Source organism: Maylandia zebra, linkage group LG9 (genome assembly GCF_041146795.1).
Source record: "Maylandia zebra isolate NMK-2024a linkage group LG9, Mzebra_GT3a, whole genome shotgun sequence".
NCBI lineage: Eukaryota > Metazoa > Chordata > Actinopteri > Cichliformes > Cichlidae > Maylandia > Maylandia zebra.
Window position 1 is genome coordinate 4506429 of NC_135175.1, and position 26312 is coordinate 4532740.

The 26312-nt window shown below is 41.3% G+C and overlaps 1 protein-coding gene across 2 annotated transcripts in view; it reads left to right on the forward strand.

Annotated features, from left to right (window-relative positions):
- Window positions 1–656: 656 nt before the first annotated feature.
- vstm2a (V-set and transmembrane domain containing 2A) overlaps window positions 657–26312 on the forward strand; it is a 108698-nt gene continuing 83042 nt past the window's right edge. The window contains exons 1-2 of one of the 2 annotated variants that reach the window (XM_076887898.1): window positions 657–1272; window positions 2452–2618. In XM_076887898.1, the coding sequence (XP_076744013.1) occupies window positions 1194–1272; window positions 2452–2618 (246 nt within the window). In that variant the 5' untranslated portion in view covers window positions 657–1193. The remainder of the gene's footprint in view (window positions 1273–2451; window positions 2619–26312) is intronic. The other variant, XM_004568916.5, reaches the window with a different exon arrangement.

The following is a 26312-nucleotide window of genomic DNA, read 5'->3' on the forward strand; positions in this document are numbered from 1 at the left end:
GCGAAAGTGATTGTCTACCTAGATTGTCTATCTAGCTGTCTACTAGATTTTCTAGTAGGCAGCTACTTCTGATGCGGTAAGGTGCGATAAGCTGAAGGCAGCTTCAACCGTCTGGTTGTTGAAAAATAGTAAAGCGACCACACCGCATTTTCTTGTTAGTAAAGGTAACGGCGTTGTAACGATAGAAATAGTAATTAGTTAGATTACTGAAAACAGTAACGCCGTTAGTAACGCGTTATTCCCATCACTCCTGAATTCTGACTTTATGCCAGTCGACCTATACACACCTGTCCGCCTCCCCAAAGGATGAATGATCTCCATTCACGTTATGAGCAGACATTAGTGGTGCCACGATATGTAAGCACTGCATCAAAGGCCAAAATGTTCTCACTCTTTCCGGGAGACTAATAGCAAATTCCAGCAGGCTCTCTTTTAGCTTAATGACTCGGGACATGTTATGCTTGCCCTGCCATGACCCACCTCCAAACTGTCATCTTTCTTATTTGCTCACTTGTGAAGCTGCAATATTTAGATGAACTCCTGACTGCGTGAGTGCACCAGATTTTGACACACCCACATTTAATACGCGCTCTTGTGCATGTTAGACAAACTTTAAGGTTCTCTTTCACAAAACTGAAGTTTTGTGAATAAGTAGGACCTTTAAAAATCTGTATTCGCATCATTTGGGCATCATTTGCAAAAATGTCCAAATAAAATAAGCTCGTTAAAAAGTAGTAACTGTAAAGCAAACGCTCGGTGCTGCTTTTGTTTAAATTAAGCGGTCAAGGTGACAGGAAAAAAGGGCCGGATGAGGACTAGATTTGCAGAGGTGTGGGGAGAGTGTGGATGCCACAGTGATCCACTAGACTGACGTCTCTCTGGTAGCGCAGAAGAAGACCGCAACACGGTTATTTCACAGACTTCAGTGCAACCAGGCAGTCGACAGTCTCTCCCGCAGAGAGGCACAGAGAAAGAGAAGGAAGGAGAAAAAAAGAACTTCGGCAACGACAAGCTGTAGCTTTCCAGCATGTTCAGCCTTCTGAAATCTCCGTTTAAACACACTCGCCCAGCAACTGTTTGATTTTGCTGGTGTGCAGGATTTTTCCCCCCTCTTCGCCCCCTTGGAAAGATTCGTCTTTTTTCTATCCTCCTCCGGCTGATGTAAAAAGAAAAACGAGCCCCTTGATCTTGGAATGATGTGGACCTCACACGATACTGTTGGATTTGTTTTCTTAACCGGATTTTGCGTTCAATTCGGATTCTCTTTTGAAGGTAAGGATGGCATATTTTCTTAACCAAAAGGGGGGAAAAAACAATGTTGGCGTGCGAGCGCGATCGTGTCTGGCTTTGCTGCCCTGCACTGGTGGGAGAAAGTGTTAAAAGTGCGCAGCTTTGCTGGCGGAAAACGGGGAAAAGAGGCTGTTGTGAAGGGATTTTTTTAAGTGACTGGAGAAAAAAGAAAGGGAAAGCGATCTCAGAATGAATGTTTCTCCTGAAGCTGATGACGAAAAAAAAATGCAACTGGTGATTGTTTCAGATCAAGTCGTTTCACGTCGCGCTCAGAAGAGAAGGGGGGGCTCCTTCCCCCTCTTCCCCCCCTTGCACCTCTTTCACGGCGACGCTTGATGGGGAGATAAAACTTGTCTTAAAGGCTGCCTTTCATGAGAAGCTTTCAGCACCGCGGACAGCTGCAGCTGCCTGCGTCTGTCCGCGCTCCTGAAAAGCTGACGCTCCAGATTCCGTGTGGCTGCTTGGTGTCGCTCGCCACTTTCAAACTGCGTCGGTGCGGGCTCTCTCACGCTCGCCTTTGGCCGCATCGCAGCTACAAAGCTCTAAACAGTTTAACCGGGAGTTTGTCGAAAAGGACGTAAACGACGGTTTGGTTTAAAAGTTTACAAATGTCATGTCGTCACCGCTCCACAGAAGGCTATCTTCAAACCAAACTCTTTTATCAATCTGTGCTTTTTTAAAAAAAAAAAAAAAACACCCGTGGACTGAATCACACTCAGGCAAACACCACGAAGCTTAGTTGGAATTTTTAACGCGGTTTCAACCAGCTCCGCCGTGGCTACAAAGATACACGCATGTATAATAGGAAAGGTTTTTTGCGGAGGGGGGGGGATGGCTGCTCCAATTTAGTTTGTGAATAATGTAGCAGGAGTGCGTTACGTAAATTCCAGATGAAGACGCGTCATTATATGTGACGGTGGTGATGGTGGTGCTGGGGAGTGTGTGTGTGTGGGGGGGGGGGGGGGGGAGGGGGGGGTGCTCTCTAATTAAAAACAAGAAGGCACCTTTCGTCAAACGTGTGCCTCAGTAACGCAGCTGCTGCGGCCATCAGCGAGCAGGAGACTCGAGTGATTCTGTGCGTGTAGACGACGCACAAACTAGCCTCATCATTATTACCCCCGCCTCACCCCCTCCTCCCCCCGCTCCTTCTCTCATCCGCAGGTCGGTTCACGGACCTGCCCTCCAACATGACCGTCAAAGAGGGTCAAAACATAGAAATGGCGTGCGCGTTCCAAAGCGGAACCGCCTCCGTGTATTTGGAGATCCAGTGGTGGTTCGTGAAAGCGCCGGAGCCGAGTGACAGCGAGGAGGACATCGATGCTCAAGAGGTACAAGGGAATCTCTCCCTCTCTCTCTCTACATCTCTCTCGGCGCGTGCCCTTTCCCTGTCAAGAGTTGTGCGAGGCTTGCTTGGAGCACACCCACTCATGAAGGAAATAAGGGCATCCAGTTTGTATCCCCTGCTATTCCGCACAAGCACCTTATGCTATCAAACCTCGTCCCTCTATAGCCGACAGAACACTAAGTTTTTGGGTATTTGTTTTCTTTTCTGGAACTTTTTGTTAGCTTCATCCCCCCACCCCCAGCTGCTTCCCCGAAGCGGTTAAACATTTCTCATTTCCATAACTTTTCAATCCGTGGCTCTAAGTTCAGTTCGACTACTTGGGCTTCCAACTTTTCCCTGAAACAGTTAAAAAAAAAGCCCTCCGCAATCCAAGCAGGACGCAGCCCCATCAAGAAGAAAAATAAGAGCATTAATCAAAGAAAAAAGTGGAGGGTGGGAAAGGGAAAAAATGAGCTCGTTCTGGATATTAATTACATGATAAATGAAGTAAATGAGCCCAACTATTCATGGATGGATAAAAAGTGGCTGAATCAATACAGCCAAAGCATATTCCTGCACGCTGCCTCATTTAACAGTGCATTGGAGGCTCTTTGGCATTTTGTTATGTATTGCTGCTGCATTACTGCTGGTTATGACAGCAAATAATGATCAGCTGCTTAGTGAATGAGAGTGTTTACTGCATTCAAATGAATGGAAATGACTTGCTTCCATGTTGTGTGGTGAGGAGCTGCGTTTCGTGATGTGCGAGGCCTGTTGTCATGACAGACATCAAACGGTGATCTGTACATTTCTATGACAAAGGGGAAGTGAGAGATGTGTGTGACGGGAGGTAGCTGGATATCCATGTGGCTTTAATTATTGTTCCATTGTTGCCCGGCTCTCACAGCAGCGTCGGCCAGGCTTTGATGTGGGTTTGATCCCACATGACTCTTGGATGTTGGGTTGAAGTGGCCTATTGATGCAGACATCACATTGTTACCCATATTTCTTATCAGGGATGGCTGTGTGACTGAAAGCTGCTGTGTGTGTGTGTGTGTTTGGCCTGCAGTGTTTCACTTTGAATGGAAGTGTGCGTGTGTGTGTGAGAGAGAGATAGTAATAGAGAACGAAGTCACTTGGTCTCCTGGAAATTTAGAGGAAATGAACACAATGTCTTAGAATGCAAATGTTTATGGAAATCCAAGCTGCATGCACGGAAAGTAAGACTCGGATGTTTGAAAGGATGATATGAAAAGACTTGAGAAGACAGACAGCAGCTCAGTGCTGAAATAGTGCAGAGGAAGGGTAGGTGGGCGGACACTTTATCTGCAACTCTTAACGACCCAGGTTTAATTCTTACCCGCACAATTATTCTACTGTGAGCTTTTATTTTTTTAATGCAAATATGCAGTTATTGCCTGTAGCTTTTATTGTGTGACAAGTTTTACAATCGTGGTAAAGGATGGGAAAAATAAAAGAAGCAAGGACATATACACAGAAACACTATATGAACTACACTTCTTGTTTTTTGAACTAAGTCCGTCTGTTTGTAAATGTAGACTGCATTTTGAGGTGCTGGATTATACAGACCTGTGTATAGGCACTGAATTTAAGCCTGGGACTGTAGTAGATTGTCACCATTGTAACAATTCAGTCTGTAAAATTTTCTTCCATCCTAAATGATCCACAATTGAGGGTATTGTTGCAAAGTGTAAGTGTTTCCGCAGTTTCACACGCAGTTCAGCCACAAAGTGTCAAAAGTGTCAGGCCATGTAACTTAGAAGTACGTATGTGTTCCAGGTAGGGAACAGGCATCCTAAATACATAGTTTAAAACATGTGCAGAATGTAACAAATGCACTGCTTCTTTGTGATTGTTTTACATGTTAATATATGAGACTGGGCTGGTTGTTGTTCCACCATGGTGCAGTGCTGTTTGAAAGTCATTTTCTATCATTGTAACATTGTGGAGCTTCCTGTAGGATCAGTGTTGGGTTCCTTCATAGAAAAAATGAATAATGCATTTTTTTAAACTTACATATTGGATAGGTAACTCATTACACTGCTAGTTACATTACTTTCATATTACTCTGCAACAGTCTGTCAAGTCGTAACATTATAACCCTCTTCATAAGAGTGACTCATATTTCAGTGTTTGAGCTTTTATGTTATATTTAAATGTGTGGTTTCAGTTAGCACATGCATCTCTTCCTAGATGCTCTATCATGTAAAACAACTAACATTATCAGTTTTTATAATACTTCAGCCATTGTAGAAATAAAAGAAAGAGGAAATCAGATGACTTTGTGAGTGTGAAAGTAGGTGTGTTACCCAGAGGCAACACTGCAGAGGGATAGTATCGACTATTCCTACAAATATACATTCAGTGAATAAGTAGAAAGTGGATTCAGGCTGACATGTAGACACTGAAAAATGTAACACAAATCCACAAATTTATGTAATATTTCATAGTAAAACTCAGTTCTTCTGAAGCATTCCCAGGTCCACTCAAGTCAGTAAAGAAAGGAGTTTCTGCATGCATCAGATCTAACGTTTGCCATATGCAGCAGGATTTGGTAATGGGTATTTTTTGTAAAGCACTAGAATTAACTTCTAACAAAATGCTAAATCAGGTCATTTGTGTACCCACATAAGCACAGTTTTCTCTATTTTTGCTGTTGTTGAAATATAAGTTAAACTTAAACATGTCAGCAGTATTAAACTCAGTGCCATCTATAACCAACACATTATTCAGTTCAATTCTATTTTATTTTAGTGCCAAAACCATAACAACAGTTACCTCAAGGTGCTATATATTGCACTTGTGTATACAGAAATTCTATATGCACAAGTTCTGTCTAAGTGGTGCATTGCTCCACCGATCGCCAGACCTCGTTTTTTTCAGCAGTGCTCACAATAGTGGCTTCTCTGCACTGCAGTATGAGTCCAAGAAACTGGACAGTTCGATTGAATGAGTGACTAGCAGCAGGATCTCCAACCGCTGCACCACGTCTGGTGGTGATTTTGAGGAGCTTTTTCACTGGACAGAGTGCACATGTGGCCTTAGCAGCTCTGAAACACCATCAAGGACAAACTGGTCTGGGATAAAGCAAGACGTGCGCCTCACACATGAAGGAAACACCTTTATTAGAATTCTGCAGTCTACTGAAGAGTCACTGGTGACCCATCTAAGGTCAGGGTTTGATTAATGCCTGCCTCTTTTTGATGCAATTTTCAGCCCATTATCACTCACAGTGTTTAGCACTTGATTTTAAATAGATAAATACCTTTTGTTTTATTAAAATTCATGTATCCATGTAGTATATGCCAAACCCAACCCTAATCACAGAATGGTCACTGTTGAGGTGGTTATTAAATAATGCATCAAAAGCACTGAACACCAAGGCGCCCTGGCAATATTTAGTCTTCTGGAGATACCTGTACCAAGGCCAGCCTGTGTCTGTTAATAGAACTCAAACAGCTGCCATTTTAAAAGGTAGTAGAGTGATGCACTCAGTGAAGAGACCACCTAGTACTACTAGGACTAAAGTGCATCATTTGTGTAACATCATATTTTGCAGAGTTGCAGGCTGAGAATTTTTAGAACACGTTCACAAACCGAGTGACTCCTCTTTATCAGGATGCTATTCATTGGCTCGTGTATATTTTTGATATGCGGTAAAAATATATATTTGTGCGTTGACTTTTTCTGATCTTTCCCTGACCCTGTGATGGGGACCTGGGGTCTTATTGTATTTCAAATTTTCCCAAGTGTCGCGGAAGCACAGAGCCCACGGTTGTTCATTTTGGCCTTGCAGTCGCTGAGCTGTGACAGAGTGCATCTGAGGCTGCTTTTTCAGGTGAAAATTTAAAGGAAAATAGCCCAGGGGTTATGATGGTTTATTATGGGGGAAATGGTTTATAAACTGCGAGCTCTGATTGCACTGAAGACTTGTTTGGAGTTTTACATGTTTTGAAACTGGTCTTTCGCTTGATTTCGTTGGTGGGAAAGTGGCAGTATGGAGAGATTATTTTAATATTTTAAATGGATTTGAAACATTTTTGACTCCATGAACAGAGTCTCAGACGATAAACATGTAGCAAAAAATGTACAATTGTGTCAACTGCACTTAGATCACTGCCGATAAAATAATGATCTGTCACAGGGCTTCTTCCTGCGCTTTCTCTGTTTGTTAAAGGACCAACATGTGGACTAAGAGTAGATGTAGGGGGCATGTGAATTCTTTGGTGAGATAATCCCTTCAGAAGATGATAACCACTTCTGCTTCCCCCCACTGTTTCCCATTAATATTAAATTGATGCTGCGTAATAATATTTTCGACTATTCATTTGGATCTTCTAAATAATTATTTCTGCATGAGGGCAAACTGTGTTGTAATATAGTCTATAACAATATCATCAAATCCAAAGAATAAAAAATCAATACATCTGATCATTTTTAAAGCTCTGCTTAAGGTTTGTTTAGATTCGTGTTTGACTAGGGCTTAGTAAAGACTATTACATACAGTTAACTGTTTGAAAAGCAAGGAACGATTGTGGTTTGGGTTAAAAGAGATCAGTGTTGAGTGTCAGATGAAAACAGGAGGAAATGGTGCATTTGATGGGGACTATTTTCAGCATTAATCCGCATTTGCTGCTCCAATGGTTATTTCTGACAGAGACTTCTCAGTTAGAACATTTATCTACTTGCAGGTTTTTAGCACCGTGATTAAGATAAGAAAAAATAAACTATGCTCAATTTGTTGCCGTTTTCACTTATCAGCTTTTGGAATAACAAAAAAATAATATTCATGAAGCGTCTGTGCTCATTGCTTTTCCAAAATTCCCCGAGCCTACCTTGGACACAGATTAGAGTAAAAGAAAGGAAAACAAACATGTCAATAGAGAGAGCTGTTTGGCTTCAGCTTCCACAACAAGTGCTAAATGATTCTCCTCTCAGATTATAAATGACGAGCTGCCAGTTCATAATTATGCACAAACACAGACAGACAGAAACAAAATATTCACACCTCCATGACAAAGAGGAGTCGTGCCGCTGACGGGATTCGCTACACTTGTGATTTTGTTGATTCAAGTCAGAGAGTAAAGACACACAGAGAGGAGGAGAGCGATCGCAGAGCATGAGTGGGAGCTAAACATTTGCTGTTACGGAACAGGAGCAGATTGCTGTGGAAACACGGGGTCATCAGTCTATACGACACTTTGGCTGCCGTTCTCTAACAGAGGCTGTCTCGCCTGTCATTTCATTAATTATGCAGCATTGTTTTCAGAATGTTGGGTTATAATCCAAAAGGACTAAAGTGTACCTCTAAAAGAATATAATATGCTGCACATTTATATGAATGGATATGTGGATGCAAGCTTTTAAGCTAAGAGCAGAGGAAAGTAGTTTACTGGTGGTCTTGTGAAGCACTTCTGCCATTTAAAAAGACCAAAGTGCCGCACCAGTGAATTTTATATTTCAATTTCCAATGCAGGGTACATTTTCCAAATCAGCTCTCCAAGATGGCCATAATGAGCTGGAGAGGACTGGCGTGAGAGTTGTGGTGCATCATGCAGATTTTTCTTCATAGTTCCATTACTCTGCTTTTCATGAATCCAGTTGAACTAACTTCCACAACTGCTTTATTTTTAGTCTCTGAGGCTGTTCTTGAGTTCCCACCAGTTAGCCTCATTAAGACATTAAAACCACATCGCTTTGTTCTACAGGTGCCCTTAGAGTGTCCCTGACCTGGAGGATAAAGGAACCCTGTTCCACTGTGTTTGACAGTGTTGAAAGATTAAAACATTTTAGGAAGAAGTCACTGTGGCGTGAAAACATGCACTATATGGACAAAAGTACTGGACCTTGTTTCTCATCCATTTTTAATCCATTATCACTGGGACCACTTTAGAGTTTTTTGCTCTTCACTGGGATTTCCACATCTGCTGTCTTCTGTTTTTTATTAATTATCAATACGTCTGGTTGGCTGGCCATTTATTACTGTGTAATCATACATTGCCATTAAACCTATTTGTGTTTTACGTATGTAGACCCTACAGTAATAGGGAGAAGCCCCCAACAATCACACGACCCTGTTTGAGCAAGCACTTGGTGACAGTGAGAAGGAAGCCTTTAAGCAGGAAGAAACCTCCACACTCAGAGAGAGGCAGCCATGTACCACGATGTGAGCAAAGACAGGACTAAAAATCCTGTCGTTGCTCACATCGTGGTACATGTCAAAGGTAGCCAGAGATTAATAATACCTAATGATTAAATGCAGAGTGGTGTGCAACCACACAGGGTTAGAAACAATAGAAGCTCCCCCCAGCAGCCTAACAAAAGGGGGATTCAGGATCACCTGATCCAGCCCTAACTATAAGCATAATCATGAAAGTAGAGATAGTCCTCTGAATCCAAACTGGGAGCTCGTTCCATAGAAGAGGGGCCATGTACGCTATCGGCTCTGCCTAAGACCGAAGCGCTTTATTGAAATACTATGAATACTATAAATTTGATATATTTGAAATATGTTGTCTTTGTTGTCCCCGTCAGGACTCTTGCTGCAGCATTTTGGATCAACTGAAGGTTTTTAGGGAGTTTTTAGGACATCCTGATAGAAGTAATAAATGCATCAAAATCACTCAGAGACAGGATGCTTCTAATTTTTTAAGGTATTGAGGCAATGTAAGAAAAAACTCCTGCGTGTTGGTTTAGTGTGTGCACTGGAGCACAAAAACGACTCTCCTGTGACGAGTCCTTTTCATCACAATTTTTTTTACAGCTTATTGACTTTGGCGAGATAGATCCGCTTCATTTGGTTCATTAAACTAAATGACCAATATTGCTGTGTGATACGCAAATGTTGGTATCAACACAGACTAACTAAAACAGTTTAGTTAACAGTTAAGGACATGGATACTGTGGGTTTTTTTAGAGACATGGAATGTAAATGTGCCTCCCTTTAACTGACTGTTGGTCAGCTTCTGTTGTTTAAATGTACTTTGGGCTATAAAGAATTAACATGACGATATTTTTCATAAAAAAAGTATATAACACAGTTCAGTGGGATGCAGTGGGGTTAAGTTAACTGGTGATTCTCTGCGTCAGGGTATACACACTCTAAGACAGCTGGGATAGGCTCCAACCCCCCAATACTAATTGCGTTAGTATCGTTTAAATACCAGTGTTGATGTCGATACTATCGATATTTGGATCAATCTGCCCACCTCTAATGACCAAAATGTAGCATCACTGCATCAGTTCAACCTCTTGATATTTGAGAGGTTGTTAGTAATATGCTTATGGTTGTGGCTAGGTTTTTTTATATATATATATCCACCACTTTATGTTGATTTTTAACCCATCTGCCAATCTTAGAACAATCCTGTCATGGTCCTGAGTCTGTTAACTCTGTGTTTTTGTTTTGATTAAGACTGTTGTGTGTTTTGGATTAATTCTTGCTAAGATTTGCTTGTTCTTAGGTTTTGGTTTCTGTTTAGTGTCTAGTCTGTGTCTCTGTGCCTGCCCTGCTCCCACGTCTCCTGTCTAAGTTATCCCTTTCCTTGTGCTCTCTCTATACTGTGTCAGTATTGCTATCTCAGTCTGTATCTGTAAGTTCAGTTGGTGTGCTTCCTGTTTTACTAAGGTCCGTGTCGGTATTCTGCGTTGCTTCCCTTGTCTCGTCCTGCCCAATTAGTCCCAGCCATGTTTCCTTTCTGTCTCCCATTTCCTGATTACCCCGCTGTGTATTTCAGTCCTCTGTCATCCCCTGCTTGTTGTCGTGTCGTACCCTCTCCATGCTGTGTCTTGACCTCCGTGTTATGGTAGTTTTCTAGTTCTCCGTTCACAGCTTAGCTTTCTAGTTTCTCCAGTTTCCTTGCTAAAGCTTAGTGTTTTGTATTCATGAAGAGTTCTTCTAAAAGCTGCATTTAACTTTCCTTCTCCGAGTCCTGCATTGGGTCCCATCTCCTGCCTGCCAAACACACCTGGACAAGATCTGTAAGACTCAAAAGCTTGTTTAGCGTTTTTTAAATTACACCTAGCATTTTGATGAAAGTGGATATTTCAATTAATATTTAATACCTAAATATAATTCATACCATTATAAAACATTCCAACAAATGTGAATAAGCGTGCAGGCTTTGTTTTCAGATTTCTGACTTCAGCCAGTCATTGCTCACAAAGGATTTGAATTAAACTGCTGAAAACAATATTTGTATTTCTAATTATTTTGGTTTGAGAATTACTTTTGAGCCTCTGGAAATGGAAGCACTATGTATAAATGGTTAATGCAATATTTTGTTAAACCCCTTAAATTAAAGCTGAAGGTCTACACTTAAATGACATTTTGATTGCTTCATTTCAAGTCCATTGTGAAGGCGCAAATTTAGAATATTGGATCTTTGTCTGAATACTGGCTGGAAAGGCTGCTGCTTTGACCTTCCTCATAGATGTACAAAGCCTACCTGAAGGTTATGTCACGCATGACGGACAGGGCCTCATTTCCATGCATTTGAATGTTAAAAAATACATTAACGATTTTATTTAGTTTTAAACTCTAAATCCCTCTTATTCTGAAGAGGTGGATATAAATCTTTTCAGGCTTTGATCTCTTCTTTTTATCCAGCTAATCCGCCCACTGTTGTTTGCCATAAGATCAATTTATTGAGTAAATCTTTACCACCCCGTCCACTGGTAATTCTATTTGGTGTGGGATTATGTTTGGATAAAAGTGAGGGAACGGGAGAAAAGCTGAGTTTTATCTGTGGAGGTAACTGTTCCGATCATTTCAGCCACTGCTCTGTGAGCTCTCGGTTATGTATTATTCCCACAGACGTTGGGGATAAATACATAAAAATAAAAGCAGCTTAAAATCAATGTAATTTTGTGTGTGTGTGGGGGGGGGGGGGGGGACAAACATCTTTGTATATCTGGAATATCATAAAGGCCACACCTTGACAGTATGAATTTCTAAGCTGAAGTAAAGGTTTAGAGAAAAAATCGGAGATGATGCTGGAGACCTGGCGCAGATGTGTGCTGTTTAAAAATGTATACTGCATTTCATTACTCAAATACTGCCTGGAGTGCATGAATGGTGAGACTGCTGCTGGATTCAAACCTAGATCTCCATGAAACACATCACAGCACTGGCATGTCTTTCTAAAAGCGAGATGTTTTTTTTTTTTTAAGAAAAAAAAAGGAGGTGGACATGATACGAGGTCACCCTCAGCCGCCAGAGAAAATAGAGATCAGCTGAAGCCTGGGGTAAGAATACAAACGACCATTATATAAAGCATCCACCTGCGCACTTTGACCAAATAACACTCAAACCACTGCGAGCTTTACCTCTCTTAACAAGTGAGTTTATAAATCCACTGGGTGTAACAGCAAGGAAGCATAAAATCCATTGGCAGCCATGCTCTTTGAGTGACCTTACTGTCTGCCTCCCTGCCTCTCCATCATAGTCTGACTGCAGCTTATGCAGCCTCCTCCTCCACTCAAGCTGAGATAACTGCACCCGGAGTCAATACCATGCACCAGGTATAGTCTGCTGACTGCTCTCCTCAGCCATTCTGGCCCCTGCCATTCCCGCACACGCCTGTAATGATCTGCAGTGGTTTGTAAACAGCGAACATGAGTTCTCCACAGGAGCCTGTTGTGTATGTGTGAGCATGCACGAACACATGAAAGAGCTCGCTGCTTTGTTATTCCACCTGTGGACTGTCAAGCGATCCACTGACAGGCTCAGCTGCAGCGGCGGAAGAAAACCAGGCTTTTGAAATCACTGGAATTCACTGCAGAAACGACCGAGGGCTGTTTCCAGTATTGGTAAGGGGGTGGCAGGAGGTTGTTTAAGGTGGGGTGAGTGTCTGTGTGTGTGTGTGTGTCTGTCTGTGTGTGTCTATTTGTGTACAGGTTTTTCCTACCTTTGTGGGGACCAAAATTTGAAATTTACTATACTTGTGTGGGTCAACAGCCCATGGTCAGGTTTGGGGGGGAGGGAAACTGCATCAAAGCTCCTATGGATGGTACAGTATGAGCCGGCACTTGGTGACAGTGGGAATGAAGAACACCCAAGAAGTTTATGTTCTGCTTTATTTATGGTGAGTGAGTTTCTAACATATTTTTAGTCTCTTACTTGCCCAAATTTATGGATGCAGCTTGCTAAGCAAGCTAGTGTTAGCTAATGGCTTGTTTTATTGTAGGGTCTACCTTATATATACAAAGCACCTTGAGGTGACTGCTGTTGTGATTTGGTGCTATATAAATAAAATTTAATTGACTTAATTGGTGTGTAAACGTCTTCCCATTTCTGTGTCCAGAAAAACTAACATGGTGTGAGCAAGAATGCTAATACTAAGGCTTCAAGATGTAAAGTCCAAAACCATTGGGCAAGTTTATAGTTTAAAGCATCAAATGTGAGGTAAGAGAGCCAACAAAATGAGATGGCAAATAAATGTATTTCATTTTAGAATGATGTTAAATGGTAAACCAAATCACTGAGACCTATATAAAGCATGAGAGTGTATTTGTTTGCATCTATAATTACCACAAAAGCCCCCTGAGCTTTTGTGGGGGTTGGGAACCGTATCTGTAACCGGAAGGTCGCCGGTTCGATCCCCTGGCTCTCTGTCCTGGTCGTTGTGTCCTTGGGCAAGACACTTTACCCTACTTGCCTACTGGTGTTGGCCAGAGGGGCCGATGGCGCGAAATGGCAGCCTCGCTTCTGTCAGTCTGCCCCAGGGCAGCTGTGGCTACAACCGTAGCTTGCCTCCACCAGGGTATAAGTGCGAGTGAATGAATAGTGGTATTGTAAAGTGCTTTGGGTGCCTTGAAAAGCGCTATATAAATCCAATCCATTATTATTATTATTAAATTCAAGTGACTTAATACAATTGACATGTTTTCTTCAACTTTATCTTTGTTACTGTCAGGCCAATTTTAAGCATTTCTGCTTAGATATTATGAAATGAAAATTATGAAATGAAATAATGTGATTTCTCAAAAAAGACATAAATCATATACGATTTGTTTCATCATCTTGAACATCAGCTTTACTAAACAGAAACATCTGAACATTTAACTGAAATGACAGGTGTCCTTCCTTCTTGGAGTCAAAATTCATTTTCTTGAGTTTTTTTATAAAACTGAAAGGATGAAAAAAATAAGATCTGAAATGAGAGATTGATCCAAAATAGTCCTTTAGGGTCTGAAGCTCAGGTGTATCTGTTTGACTGACAGCTGACAAGGGCATGGAGAGACAGTGTGAAGGATGCTACACTGAGAAATTCCACCAGCAAGGTAAGCAGCAGGGCTGAAGGATAACTGACAACTGGTTTAAGCTGCAAATAAAGATTGTTACAACAGAGCAGGTAATTAGCCATGGTAACATATTTGCTAATGTGGTATTTTTGCCAAGTCCCCTGAGAACTTGTTGTTAAAACTCTGTGACTGTTGTTCAGATTTGTGCTGATATCTGAAGGCAAGCGTGTCTGTCAGTCTTCCTACAACAGAACATGAATGAGTCCAGTTCTTCACGTACTGTGTCCTGCTCAGTTTATGCACACAGAGCTCTTGGTTCCAGGGCTTATTATATTTGCTTACGGTATTTAAAAGTGAATTAATCATTTTTTCCCCAAAATACTGTGTGAGCTTTAATCCTGGTGTTTTTATGCAAATGTATTTGAAGCTCTATAAGCCTGTTCTGCATGTGTGCTTTCAAATATGCACAAATCTGGTTTAAATGGTTGTTACCATCTATGTGTAACACACAAAAACCAAGTTAATTTGGAGGAATTCAATAATACATTAAAAACTGTTTAGTCAGAATTTGTGTGTATTGATCAAGTCCTTTATGTGAGTGTATGAAAGCATGTCCATGTGAGTGTGGGAGTACTTTTTATACTGTGTTGCTATGGTGAGACTATACGTAATGATAATGGTTTCTTTCATGTTTACTCATCTCCGGTCAGCGCATGTATAGACCTGGATATGTTTTTTGGTACTGCTGTGAACTGGTTAATATATTTGTAGCATTATTCCAAACTTCAATATTTCTAAGCTGTTTTTATAATATCTGTTTTTATGAATTCTGATGTAAAGGGTACAGACAGTGGACTTGAGTTAGCACACACTGAGTACACGGATGTACATGTAAGTCAGGGGGGCTCAGCTCCCAATCATAATGTCATGCATCCAGTGACTTGTAATTAATATTAATGGAATATGCTGTTTGCAGATGTAATCAACACTTCTCACATTTGCAATCCTCAATACAATTGGATAAAAATGACAAGGATACATTTAAAAGCAACCTAATTAATTGCATGACCTGTTGTAGTGTCTAAGAATATTTCAGAGTGAATAATCATAGATTTCAATCTAGTCCACCTGTTTTAGGGTGGAGCCTTTAGTTATCAAACCCGAGGCAAAGTGTCAGACATTAATCACAACAACGCCAAATCACAACAACATTCGCCTCAAGGTGCTTTATATTGTAAGGTAGATCGTACACAGTGTTGGGAAGGTTACTTTTAAAATGTATTCCATTACAGAATACAGAATACATGCCCCAAAATGTATTCTGTAACGTATTCCGTTACGTTACTCAATGACAGTAACGTATTCTGAATACTTTGGATTACTTAATATATTATCATGCTTTTTACAACAACGTGAATGTACTATTGCTGTGTGATTTATTACTATTACTGAAGGTCTGCGACTCCGAACTGTAGTAAAGGGACCTCTGACTAATACGGCGGGGTCCCTGTTGTCTTGTAGCCGAAAAATAGCTTTACTTTGTTGTGTGGGTCAACTTTTCTTACGAGAGACAGAGAGAGGCGTTGAAAGGCTGCTCCAACGGAACTTATTGTTTCGGAGGAAAACACGGACACGGTGTACAGTCGAGTCTTAATAGCTTACTTACAACTGGGCTCGTCAGGCACTCTTCTTGGCTGAAGTGGTTATTATTATATTTACATGCTTCCAGCTCCCGTTTTTCCTCGATGACAGCTCGTACCTTTCCACTCCCCTTTTTCTCCCTCCTCGTGCTCACAGACCCATAACGTGTATGGCAGTCCATTCTCCCTGCAACACGGACTACACTGCCCATGATGCTACATTCTTTAGAGCTATGCTTGTAGCATTCTGCCTGTTAGCTTAGCACAACAACAACAACAACAACAACGAAAAGGCGCTCTCTCACCCAGGAAACACACAGTTGCAGAGAGAGAGAGAGCGTCGCCCTGTAACCATGGCAACCGTAACGCTGCCGCCTGGAACAACAGAACGTAGCTGTCAAACAAAACCCAAACAGTCCTGTCCCGCGACAAAATGAAACAGGAAAGTACCGCAGTGTAATCCATTTATTTCAACAAAGTAACTGTATTCTGAATACCACCTTTTTAAATGGTAACTGTAACGGAATACAGTTACTCATATTTTGTATTTTAAATATGTAACAGCGGTACATGTATTCCGTTACTCCCCAACACTGATCGTACAATAATACATACAGAGAAAAACCCAACAATCATATGACCCCCTAGGAGCAAGCACTTTGGCCACTCCCTTTTAACAGGAAGAAACCTCCGGCAGAACCAGGCTCTGGGAGGGGCTGTGATTGGTTGGGGTGAGAGAAGGAAGACAGGATAAAGACATGCTGTGGAAGAGAGACAGAGGTTAATAACAGATATGATTCAATGCAGAGAGGTCTGTTAACACATAGTGAGTGAGAAAGGTGACTGGAAAGGAAAAACTCAATGCATCATGGGAATCCCCCGGCAGCCTACGTCTATTGCAGCATAACTAAGGGAGGATTCAGGGTCACCTGGTCCAGCCCTAACTATATGCTTTAGCAAAAAGGAAAGTTTGAAGCCTAATCTTGAAAGTAGAGATAGTGTCTGTCTCCTGAATCCAAACTGGAAGCTGGTTCCACAGAAGAGGGGCCTGAAAACTGAAGGCTCTGCCTCCCATTCTACTTTTAAATACTCTAGGAACAACAAGTAGGTCTGCAGAGCGAGAGCGAAGTGCTCTAATAGGGTGATATGGTACTACAAGGTCATTAAGATAAGATGGGGCCTGATTATTTAAGACCTTGTATGTGAGGAGCAGGATTTTGAATTCAATTCTGGATTTAACAGGAAGCCAATGAAGGGAAGCCAAAACAGGAGAAATATGCTCTCTCTTTCTAGTACCTGTCAGGACTCTTGCTGCAGCATTTTGGATTAGCTGAAGGCTTTTCAGGGAGTTTCTTGGACATCCTGATAATAATGAATTACAGTCGTCCAGCCTGGAAGTAATAAATGCATGAACTAGTTTTTCAGCGTCACTCTGAGACAGGATATTTCTTTGTTATTTCTTTGTTTCGCAAATGGAAGAAAGCAGTCTTACATATTTGTTTAATATGTGCATTGAAGGACATATCCTGGTCAAAAATGACTCCAAGGTTCCTCACAGCGTTACTGGAGGCCAAGGTAATGCCATCCAGAGTAAGAATCTGGTTAGATACCATATTTCTAAGATTTTCAGGGCCGAATACAATAACCTCAGTTTAATCTGAATTAAGAAGCAGAAAGTTAGCGGCCATCCAGGTCTTTATGTCTTTAAGACATTCCTGCAGTTTAACTCATTGGTGTGTGTTATCTGGCTTCATAGACAGATAGAGCTGGGTGTCATCTGCATAGCAGTGAAAATGTATGCTATGTCTTCTAATGATGCTGCCTAAGGGAAGCATGTATAATGTAAACAGAATTGGTCCTAGCACTGAACCCTGTGGAACTCCATAATTAACCTCAGTGTGTGAAGAGGACTCTCCATTTACATGAACAAATTGGAGTCTATTAGTTAGATATGATACAAACCACTGCAGTGCAGTACCTGTAATACCTACAGCATGTTCTAATCGCTCTCCATAGACCTGTAAATGAAGCAAACTGGTAAGGGATTTGTTTTATATTAAAGTTTTCGAATTCATACCAACCCTCCCTTTATTATGCAGACTCAGCACAGAGCATCATGTCAACCAGTTTCTCGACTGCAGAATAGATTTTTTAGTCTGTCACATGAAGGTAGTGACAGCCATCCTGTTTAGAGTGGTATGAACCCTGTACAGTGCTGCCATTTCATATTAATATGCTCTATTTCGTCCACTGGCATTATTTAAGTTTGCTACTGGAAAGCATACAAAGCATCCATGAACTACATAAAAAATAACTTTTGTTTTTCCAGCTAACTTCACTATCTTTACTACTTGTACAATCTCTCTATTTCTCCATCTCTCTCCATCCTCCTCACTCAACTAGACACTAGAAAATGACTAAAGTATAATTTTATAATAATTATTATAACAGCAAGTGGGGGATCCACAATTGACAACAGGACAACAATGTCTAATTATGTGAAATCATCATCAATCAATGTGGATAAAACAGAAGCTACAGTTTTATCATTTTTGATAAATGTAAATGTTACAGTGAATAAAAGGAATAAACTGATCCATGCCAGTTTATTGCAATATTCCAACTGAATACAGGCGCTGCTGGACATAGACGGGTAACATCATTTTGACTTCCTGTCACCTGGATCTGGAGCTGGACGGCAAACAAAAACTGAAGCCAAGTTTGATCAGAATAGGAATAGAAATTTTTAACAAACTAAAATAATAAAGTACAACAGCTGCTTGGCTGACAACTCATGATGTATTTAGAGAACAACTAAAAGTAAGCAGACACTTTATAAGTCACAGCAATATCCCCGCATTATCGAAACAGTTTGAAACTCAGAACTTTTACTGTATTTCAGTTAAAACGTGTTTTTAATCTGCATCAAAGATGTTTGTCATAAAATTATTTCTGAGTCTTCTTTCCGCCGCCGCAGCAGGAGTCTATTATTGATGACAAGCCACGCCTCTGTGTGAGCACGCGACATCAACAAGACATAAAACCTGTTTTCATCCTGTACTGTCGCCAATAGAAAGGTTAGGAAAAAATAACATTTGAAGATAATTCCACGAAATAATGCTACAATTATTAATACTATTAATAGCTATTTTTAGGCGTGCTCTGATAAAATTTGAAGGCTCTTGAGCACCCCCAAAAAGGGTCTAAACTCACCTAAGATGTAAGTATATGTGATTGTTCCTGTTTATGTGAAGTTTTTCCATCATTTTTAATTCTAATACACAACACAGAGTGACTCACATATCATACTTGTTACAGTTTGGGATGGGGTAGAACTCCTCACACTTTTTTTTCCATTTAAACCCAAAATAATTAGTTTTTTTTCCCCTTACTCTAACCAAAATTTTTTGTGGCTAAATTTTACAAAATTGAGTGAAAATTATTAATTAATTGACGTTAATTCTTAAAAGTAATTGGGAAGAATAATCAGACATCTATGTCTTTACCGCAGCATCTGCCATCCTGCACGAGCTCAGCTATTTTATACCAAATATATTTCATTTAGTTACCCACTTTCCAAATAAGCAAGAAAGTCCAATTCCTTGGTGCATAGTGGGATGTATCCAATTCTACAGCTGTGTCAGTGCTCATGTTAAAGTCAGGTGGAAGTCATGCTGGCCAGCTGTTGAGATAAATATCTGTTGCTGCTTCATTATATCTGTTTTTATCACCTGCAGGTTACATTTGGCTCCAAAGCACTTGCATTAAGGCCTTTTGAAGAAGAGAATGATGCCAGTGTTACAGCTCCAAAACCGCTGGCTTTTACCTCAAACTGTTTCTCCAGTTTGAGATAAAAGCCAGGATTCTTACAAATGGACAATAATTGTACAGCAGGCTACACATGCTTCTGGCCAGTAAAACTTATATGACTAAGCTAAGTGCAGAGTGGAGTTTATTTTTGGTTCTCTAACAAGCTGTTGTCCACATGACTCCTTGTGTTACATTATATTATGGATTGCATTTTAATGGTAGTAATCTTGTAATGTAGCAAACGACTTTGAAAAGAAACATTACCCAACACATAATGTATATACTGCTGTTTTCTACACATAGACTTAACTTGAAGGGGTTACTCAGGTTCATGACCACCCACTGGGACTCATTTCAGCTGTCGGGGAAACAATGCCAATCGCGATCCACTTAGTAGTAAACCATTCTCTCACTCTTATTTTGAAATCCCGGTCTCTGCTAACCAGAAAACCTGGGTCCTTCCTGTGTTTCCTTACTGGCCAGCTGCTGAGATGTCTTGAAAGTGTCTTGCCTCACAGTTGGACAGGCTTCTGCTCGACTATCTTTGGCTGCAGCTGGTGACAGTTGTCTGACTGGTTATGAGCTGGAGGAGGACCACTCTAACCAGAATGAACTGGCTCATGTGCTCACTGGGGCTGCAGAGCAGCAGAATTACAACCAGCCGCAGTTCAAGATTATGATGTTTGAGTCCTTCCATGGGACTTGCTGAAGATGGAGATGACTATTGCATCATTACTTTTTGTCACAAAAATGCATATTAATTTATTCAAGAATGTGCTGGAGTGTATAACTGTGGCAGAAACTGTGCTGTATCGTGAAAGTACACATTCCAGAATTCATGAATGAGAGCAAAAACTTTCAAAGCAGAAGCTTTGAAATATGGGAAAAGGCATTTGCTGCAGGGTGTATGCCTTATAGTAAGTTCAGCAAACTTAAGTATGCAAGTCCTAAATCACACCGGTTTAACAAATAGTGTAATTCTCTGCCTTTGAAATGAAAACCTCGTGGCTGTTGCAGTTTTATGATGTACGATTCTGAAAACACACAGACTTGTGTACATTCAGCAGAGCCCCAAACTAAGCTAAATATACACTATTAGCTCCTCTTCCTACATCACGGTGGTGAAGCAGCAACAGCTTGCATCAGTGAAGCATTAAGTCCCAGCTTTGCGAGTCTACGCTGTTCATGTCATACAATCTGGCCAATATACAGGGCCATTCAGAGACACACGGGACAGTAAATGAGGATTTGTTTTGCATGCACGTATGAATCTCGCCCACATATTTCCCCGGAGGCTTCCTGTATCCTTATTGCATCACACCTCCCATATGTTTTTTCCATCTGCCCATCCCTTTTATCCCTCCCTCCATCATCTCACTGCCGCGGAGCAAATGAATAGACTCAACATGGCTGAAGCCACCCTGGCTGTAACAACAGAGCCATTTAAAGTTCCACATCAGGGTTTTCCTGTCACGTTGGAAAGGAGAATTTAAAGGAGAGTGACACAGCTGGCAGAAGCAGAAAAACCCTACTTTACTGGTTAACCTTATTTACTGGTTCAAATCTGTGATACGTCTGCAGTTTCTGAATAGTTATCACTCATTTTGCCATTCCTAAGCAAAGACAATCACATCTTCACGAGGGACCAGAGCCTAATAAGACAACCGCAAGGCTGGAAAAATGCCCAAATAATTCAAACGGCCAAAGTATAAGGGACAGCAGTTAAAATCTTTAAAAGAGCAAAAATCTGCTCTGTCACCTTCACATTTCAAAACGCATCATGTTTATATTCTGACAGTCCAATGAGTCACTCCATCCCTTTGATTTTCCAAGAAGAGAAAAGCAGGCAGGCATCTGAATCTGATTTATTGATATGGAGGAGTAGAGCTGTGGATTTTTTTTCCCTTGGAGATATTGCAGAGTCGCTGACAGAGCTCCTATCATTCTCTTTGACACCAGAACAGTCAGTCATATTCCCTATCGCTCACTCACAATCCCATCATGAAAGAATAAATGCCCACTAAGGAGAAAACCTTGGCCTAGCTTTTATTCTGTATTTGCTTTGTATGGTATTCATCATTTATCAAATATTAATGTGATTTTAATTGTTTGGTTATTCTCCATGTAACAAAAGAGTCTGAACGTTCAGTCATTCATTGTTGCAGTGTTCCGCTGCAGTATGGTGCATGTACAGGTCCATACATGTTTGGACAATGACACATTTTATTATTTTGCCTCTGATCTTTTTTTTTTAAACTGCTGTGGTGATGTAAAAGCAAACTGGCACACTTGAAGCTTAAGCTGGTGTAATAGCTTTAGTATGCCATTTAACATATTGTTGCTACCAATTTCTGACACTCACCGGTCCACAGCCCCCTGATGTCAGTAGCTTCTATCCTTTCCTTTGGCCAGCTTATTTTCCCAGCAGGGTGTCTAATTGCAGGTGTTGATTGCCCAGATCTTCCTATTTCACTTACTCCTCTGGATTTGCCTTCATCTCTGCAGGTATCTCGTAGTTGTGTCTTACAGTACTCTTTATGGTTCCCATTTGCCTGTGGGATTCCCAGGTAGCTGAACTCAGCACCTGCAATTTTGCCTTCTAAGAGTGCAGGCCAGTCAATTCAGACTACATTCCCTCTCTTTTTTACCACCTGACTGCACTTCTGCGGTCCAAATGATGTTATTCCTGTAGATTCTAGTGGTGTGGATCAGTGAGTTAGTCTCTCATTGACTGCAGCTATACAACAAGGTGGCTAACGATTGTGCCACTCCGTTGGAATTCAGTTGGTACCCATATCCAATCTTGTCAATGATCTTACTGAGGAGGTCTATGCAGAACAGCAGTGGGACCAAAGCATGTCCTTGGCAAATCTGCTCTTGATGGGGACCTGTGCTATTGTCCTCTAGTGTTGTTCGCCAGATCCCCAATGAATTCTTGATGAAGGAGTCCCTTTGACCTTCTATGGCTGTAGACATTCCAGGATCCATGTATAAGGCACTGAGTCATAGACTTTCTTGTAGTCAATCCAGGTGGTGCATAGGTCAGTCAGTCTGGTCTTACAATCTCAAGCAACTGCTCTCTGGCCCTCTGGTGTTCCTTACAATTCCTGTGTGTGCCCTGCTCATGTATTGAGCCACGTGCCTGTTCATCTTAGTTTCTATGATCGGTAGTTGGATCGGTCTGGTGCCTTGTAGGGATCCTTGGGATCAGGACTGTCCACTCTTTGGTTATCCATTCTGGGTGCATCTCATCAATTAACAGCTGGTTCATTTGTCCACAAATTACCATCAGGTAAAACTATGTAAATCATGGTAAATTGGATCCTGATTTTTCTGCATTTTATTTTCCAAATGTACTGATAGGCACTAATAATGTCTAATGACCCAGTGGATCTTTTGTCTGTCTCATCTACATTAGCAATATAAATGCATAATTTCCTGGGGAAGATTTGCTAGATAACAGTTCCGGACATCACCAAAAAAAAAAAAAAAGAAAGAAAAGAAAGAGTTTCTTGGAAAAGTGAGGCTGCTGCAATAATGAGGAAAGGAAAGGAAATGACAATGATGATTCTTTGGGTTGTTTTGTTGTTGTTGTTTTTATTGTTGTTATTTATGTCTTAAAAACAACAGCAACTCTTAATTCCAACCACTTAGCCTTTGATTTAGCTACTTCTTATTGATTCACAAACAAAAAGTAAAAGTCTATGCAATGCACATTAATCACCACTCCCCCATGTCTGTACATTCACTGCAGCTAATACAGAGTATTTACCAACAGCTTCCCCTTAATCCACCATATTCCTTTTGGTGCTTTAATCAGCAGCAGATAATGACCAGTGATGACAGAAAAAAGGGCTTATCTACATCACAGTGGGACCGGAAATTAAACATGGATTAGGTGGATGGTTTATCCTTGCTGTTTGATAGGAGAGGCAGATTATAATACATGCCTAATGATGGAGGTTTTAAGGTTGGCTGTAACTTTAACATCATGGAAATCAGCTTTTATACACTGGCGTTTTTTCAGTGTTGATCTGAATGCATGAGCTCCGCTTTCTGTCTTTTATTGCCACTATGGGAGTCATGATTATATTGAAAATAGGACCTGCTCCTGCTACTTGATCACATGCACATATTCATTCCAAAAGATCATTGCTTCTCTCTTACATTGGTTTTAGCTCCACCTTAACAACCTTTGGATCTTTTTCCTTTTCAATAGCAATAATTATGAAGAATGTTTGAAAAGTACTTGTCCCATGTTGCTAGTGCATAATCAGAGCAGAGCTACACACATTCTGTTCTTTTTGATCTGACACAGACTTGTTATTTTCCATCTGAAGGGTGACATTACATTTGTTCTTATCGTACACAAGGGTGGAGAATCCAGAGTCAGACACACGGTCGTCAATAGCAATCGGACTTTATTGCTTTTTGTGTCAGGGGGGATATGGGGATGGCGGTGTGTGGTGGGAGATGGCATGTGCCGTTTTCTAACAGTAGCCCCTGATAATTCAATCAGGCGATCCTTTGCTGTCACTGGTCTTCTTGACCTCTCTGTTCCACTATCACCAAAAGGATATTGAATTCATTTGGTGTCACAACAGCAGTTGTCAGACACAGAAGTACTTTTTCCAATTGAATCTGATGTTTTTCTAAATGCCGTCAGATGATGCCTTTGATCTCAGCCCTATTGGAGTGCTGTGCTGGAAACATTGCCAGATTGCAGGCCTTTATTTGCTCTGGCTCCCCATTTTTGCTATATAACAGAAAATGTTTATATGCAGAATGTGTTCTTCAACATGGCCACAGCCAATTTGGTTAAGAATATGACCTATTAATAATAATGCAGTCTTATGGTGAAGATTTGTTTTCAGTACCGTATTTTCACGACCATAAGGCGCACTTAAAAGTCTTAGATTTTCTTCAAAAAGTGCGGCGCGCCCTATAGCGCGGTGCGCCCTATGTGTTGTAAGGAGGACGTAGTAGAGAACACCATGAGAACGTTAAAGGGTGAAGTGTGGGCGTTGATCATATATACCGGGACAATCGCACATACCTGTATAAAAGAACAGGTATGTGCATTATGCAGGACATCGTTGTTTTAACAACCCTGAAAATGGCAAAGAGACACGCTTACGAAGCACAGTTTAAACTGAAGGCCATCAGCTACGCGGAGGAACATGGAAATCGAGCAGCGGCAAGAGAATTTAAGATTAACGAATCGATGGTTCGCAAATGGAGGAAGCTGGAAAACAAGCTCCGGCAGGTCAAGAAAACGCAGCTGAGTTTCCGCGGACATAAGGCAAGGTGGCCCGAGTTGGAGGAAAGACTCGAGCGGTGGATCATCGAGCAAAGAGCGAGCGGGAGAAGCGTTTCGACGGTCACCATTCGACTAAAAGCAGTTTCACTAGCTGAAGAGATGAACATTGAACATTTCCAAGGAGGTCCGTCTTGGTGCTTTCGTTTTATGAAACAGTGCCATTTTTCCATCCGGACCAGGACTACGGTAGCGCAGCAACTTCCAGCGGATTATAAGGAAAAGCTGGCCATCTTCCGCTCCTACTGCAGCAAACACATCGGTGACAAAAACATCCAGCCCAGCCACATCACAAACATGGACGAGGTCCCGCTCACTTTTGACATCCCGGTGAGTCACACTGTGGAGAAGAAGGGGACCAGCACGGTAGCGATACGCACAACGGGGTATGAAAAGTCTTCTTTTACTGTTGTGCTTGGCTGCCATGCTAATGGACAGAAACTGCCGCCTATGGTGATTTTTAAGCGAAAGACTTTGCCTAAAGAGAAGTTTCCAGCAGGAATCATCATTAAGGGACATGAAAAGGGCTGGATGGATGAGGAAATGATGAAAGAGTGGCTGAGGGAGGTGTATATAAGGAGACCAGGTGGTTTTTTCCACGCATCACCATCGCTGTTGATCTGTGACTCTATGCGTGCCCATCTCACAGCCGATGTGAAAAAACTTGTGAAGCAAATGAACTGTGAGCTTGCTGTCATTCCGGGAGGCCTGACAAATAAACTCCAACCGCTGGGCATCGGTGTGAACCGCCCGTTCAAAGTAAGGCTGCGAGCGGCCTGGGAGCGATGGATGACCGATGGGGACCACAGTTTCACTAAGAGTGGAAGGCAGCGCCGGGCGAGTTACGCCACAATTTGCCAATGGATTGTAGATGCTTGGGCTAACATGTCTGCTGGCACTGTTGTTCGAGCTTTCGCAAAAGCCGGCATCGTTTCCGAGGAGCCGCACGGCACGGAAAGTGACTCTGACGGTGAAGACAGTGAACTTGGCATGTTTGATGGAGATTTAGCACAGCTGTTCAATTCAGACACAGAGGATGAGGACTTCGATGGGTTTGATTGATGATAAAAATGTGAGTACCAAACTTTGTTTTGCTCCTGCTTTATTTTTAAACACACACACTTGTATGCTTGTGTGTTGTTGATGATGACGATTACCGGTAATAGAAATGTGAGTAAGGTACCGAACTCAGGTTTGCTCCCGCTTTATTTTTAAATACGCATACGGTACTTGTATGCGCCCTGTAATCCAGTGCGCCTTATGTGTGTGTTAAATACAGTAAGGGCACACATAACTGAGACTGCGCCTTTTAGTACAGTGCGTCTTATGGTCGTGAAAATACGGTATATATTTTATTGACAATGAAATTCCAGCTGTACATAGTGGGAAAGCTTAGCTGCAGCCATTTTTCCACAAATATACACAGCGTCAAATATACACCCTATCATATTAATCTTGTAGGTGGTTCTAATTAACACTTAAGTACATGCAACAAAGCTATGGTAAGGTTTCTCACTCTTCTTTTCAAGCAGCAACTTCCTGGTTCAAAAATGAAGAGTCAAAAACTACAGTTTGTGTAGTAGACACTTGAGGGTAAGTTCAAAATCAAGTCAGTCCCTACAGTCTCTCATATTAAAAGGATTGAAGTCATAGAATTAACATTTTA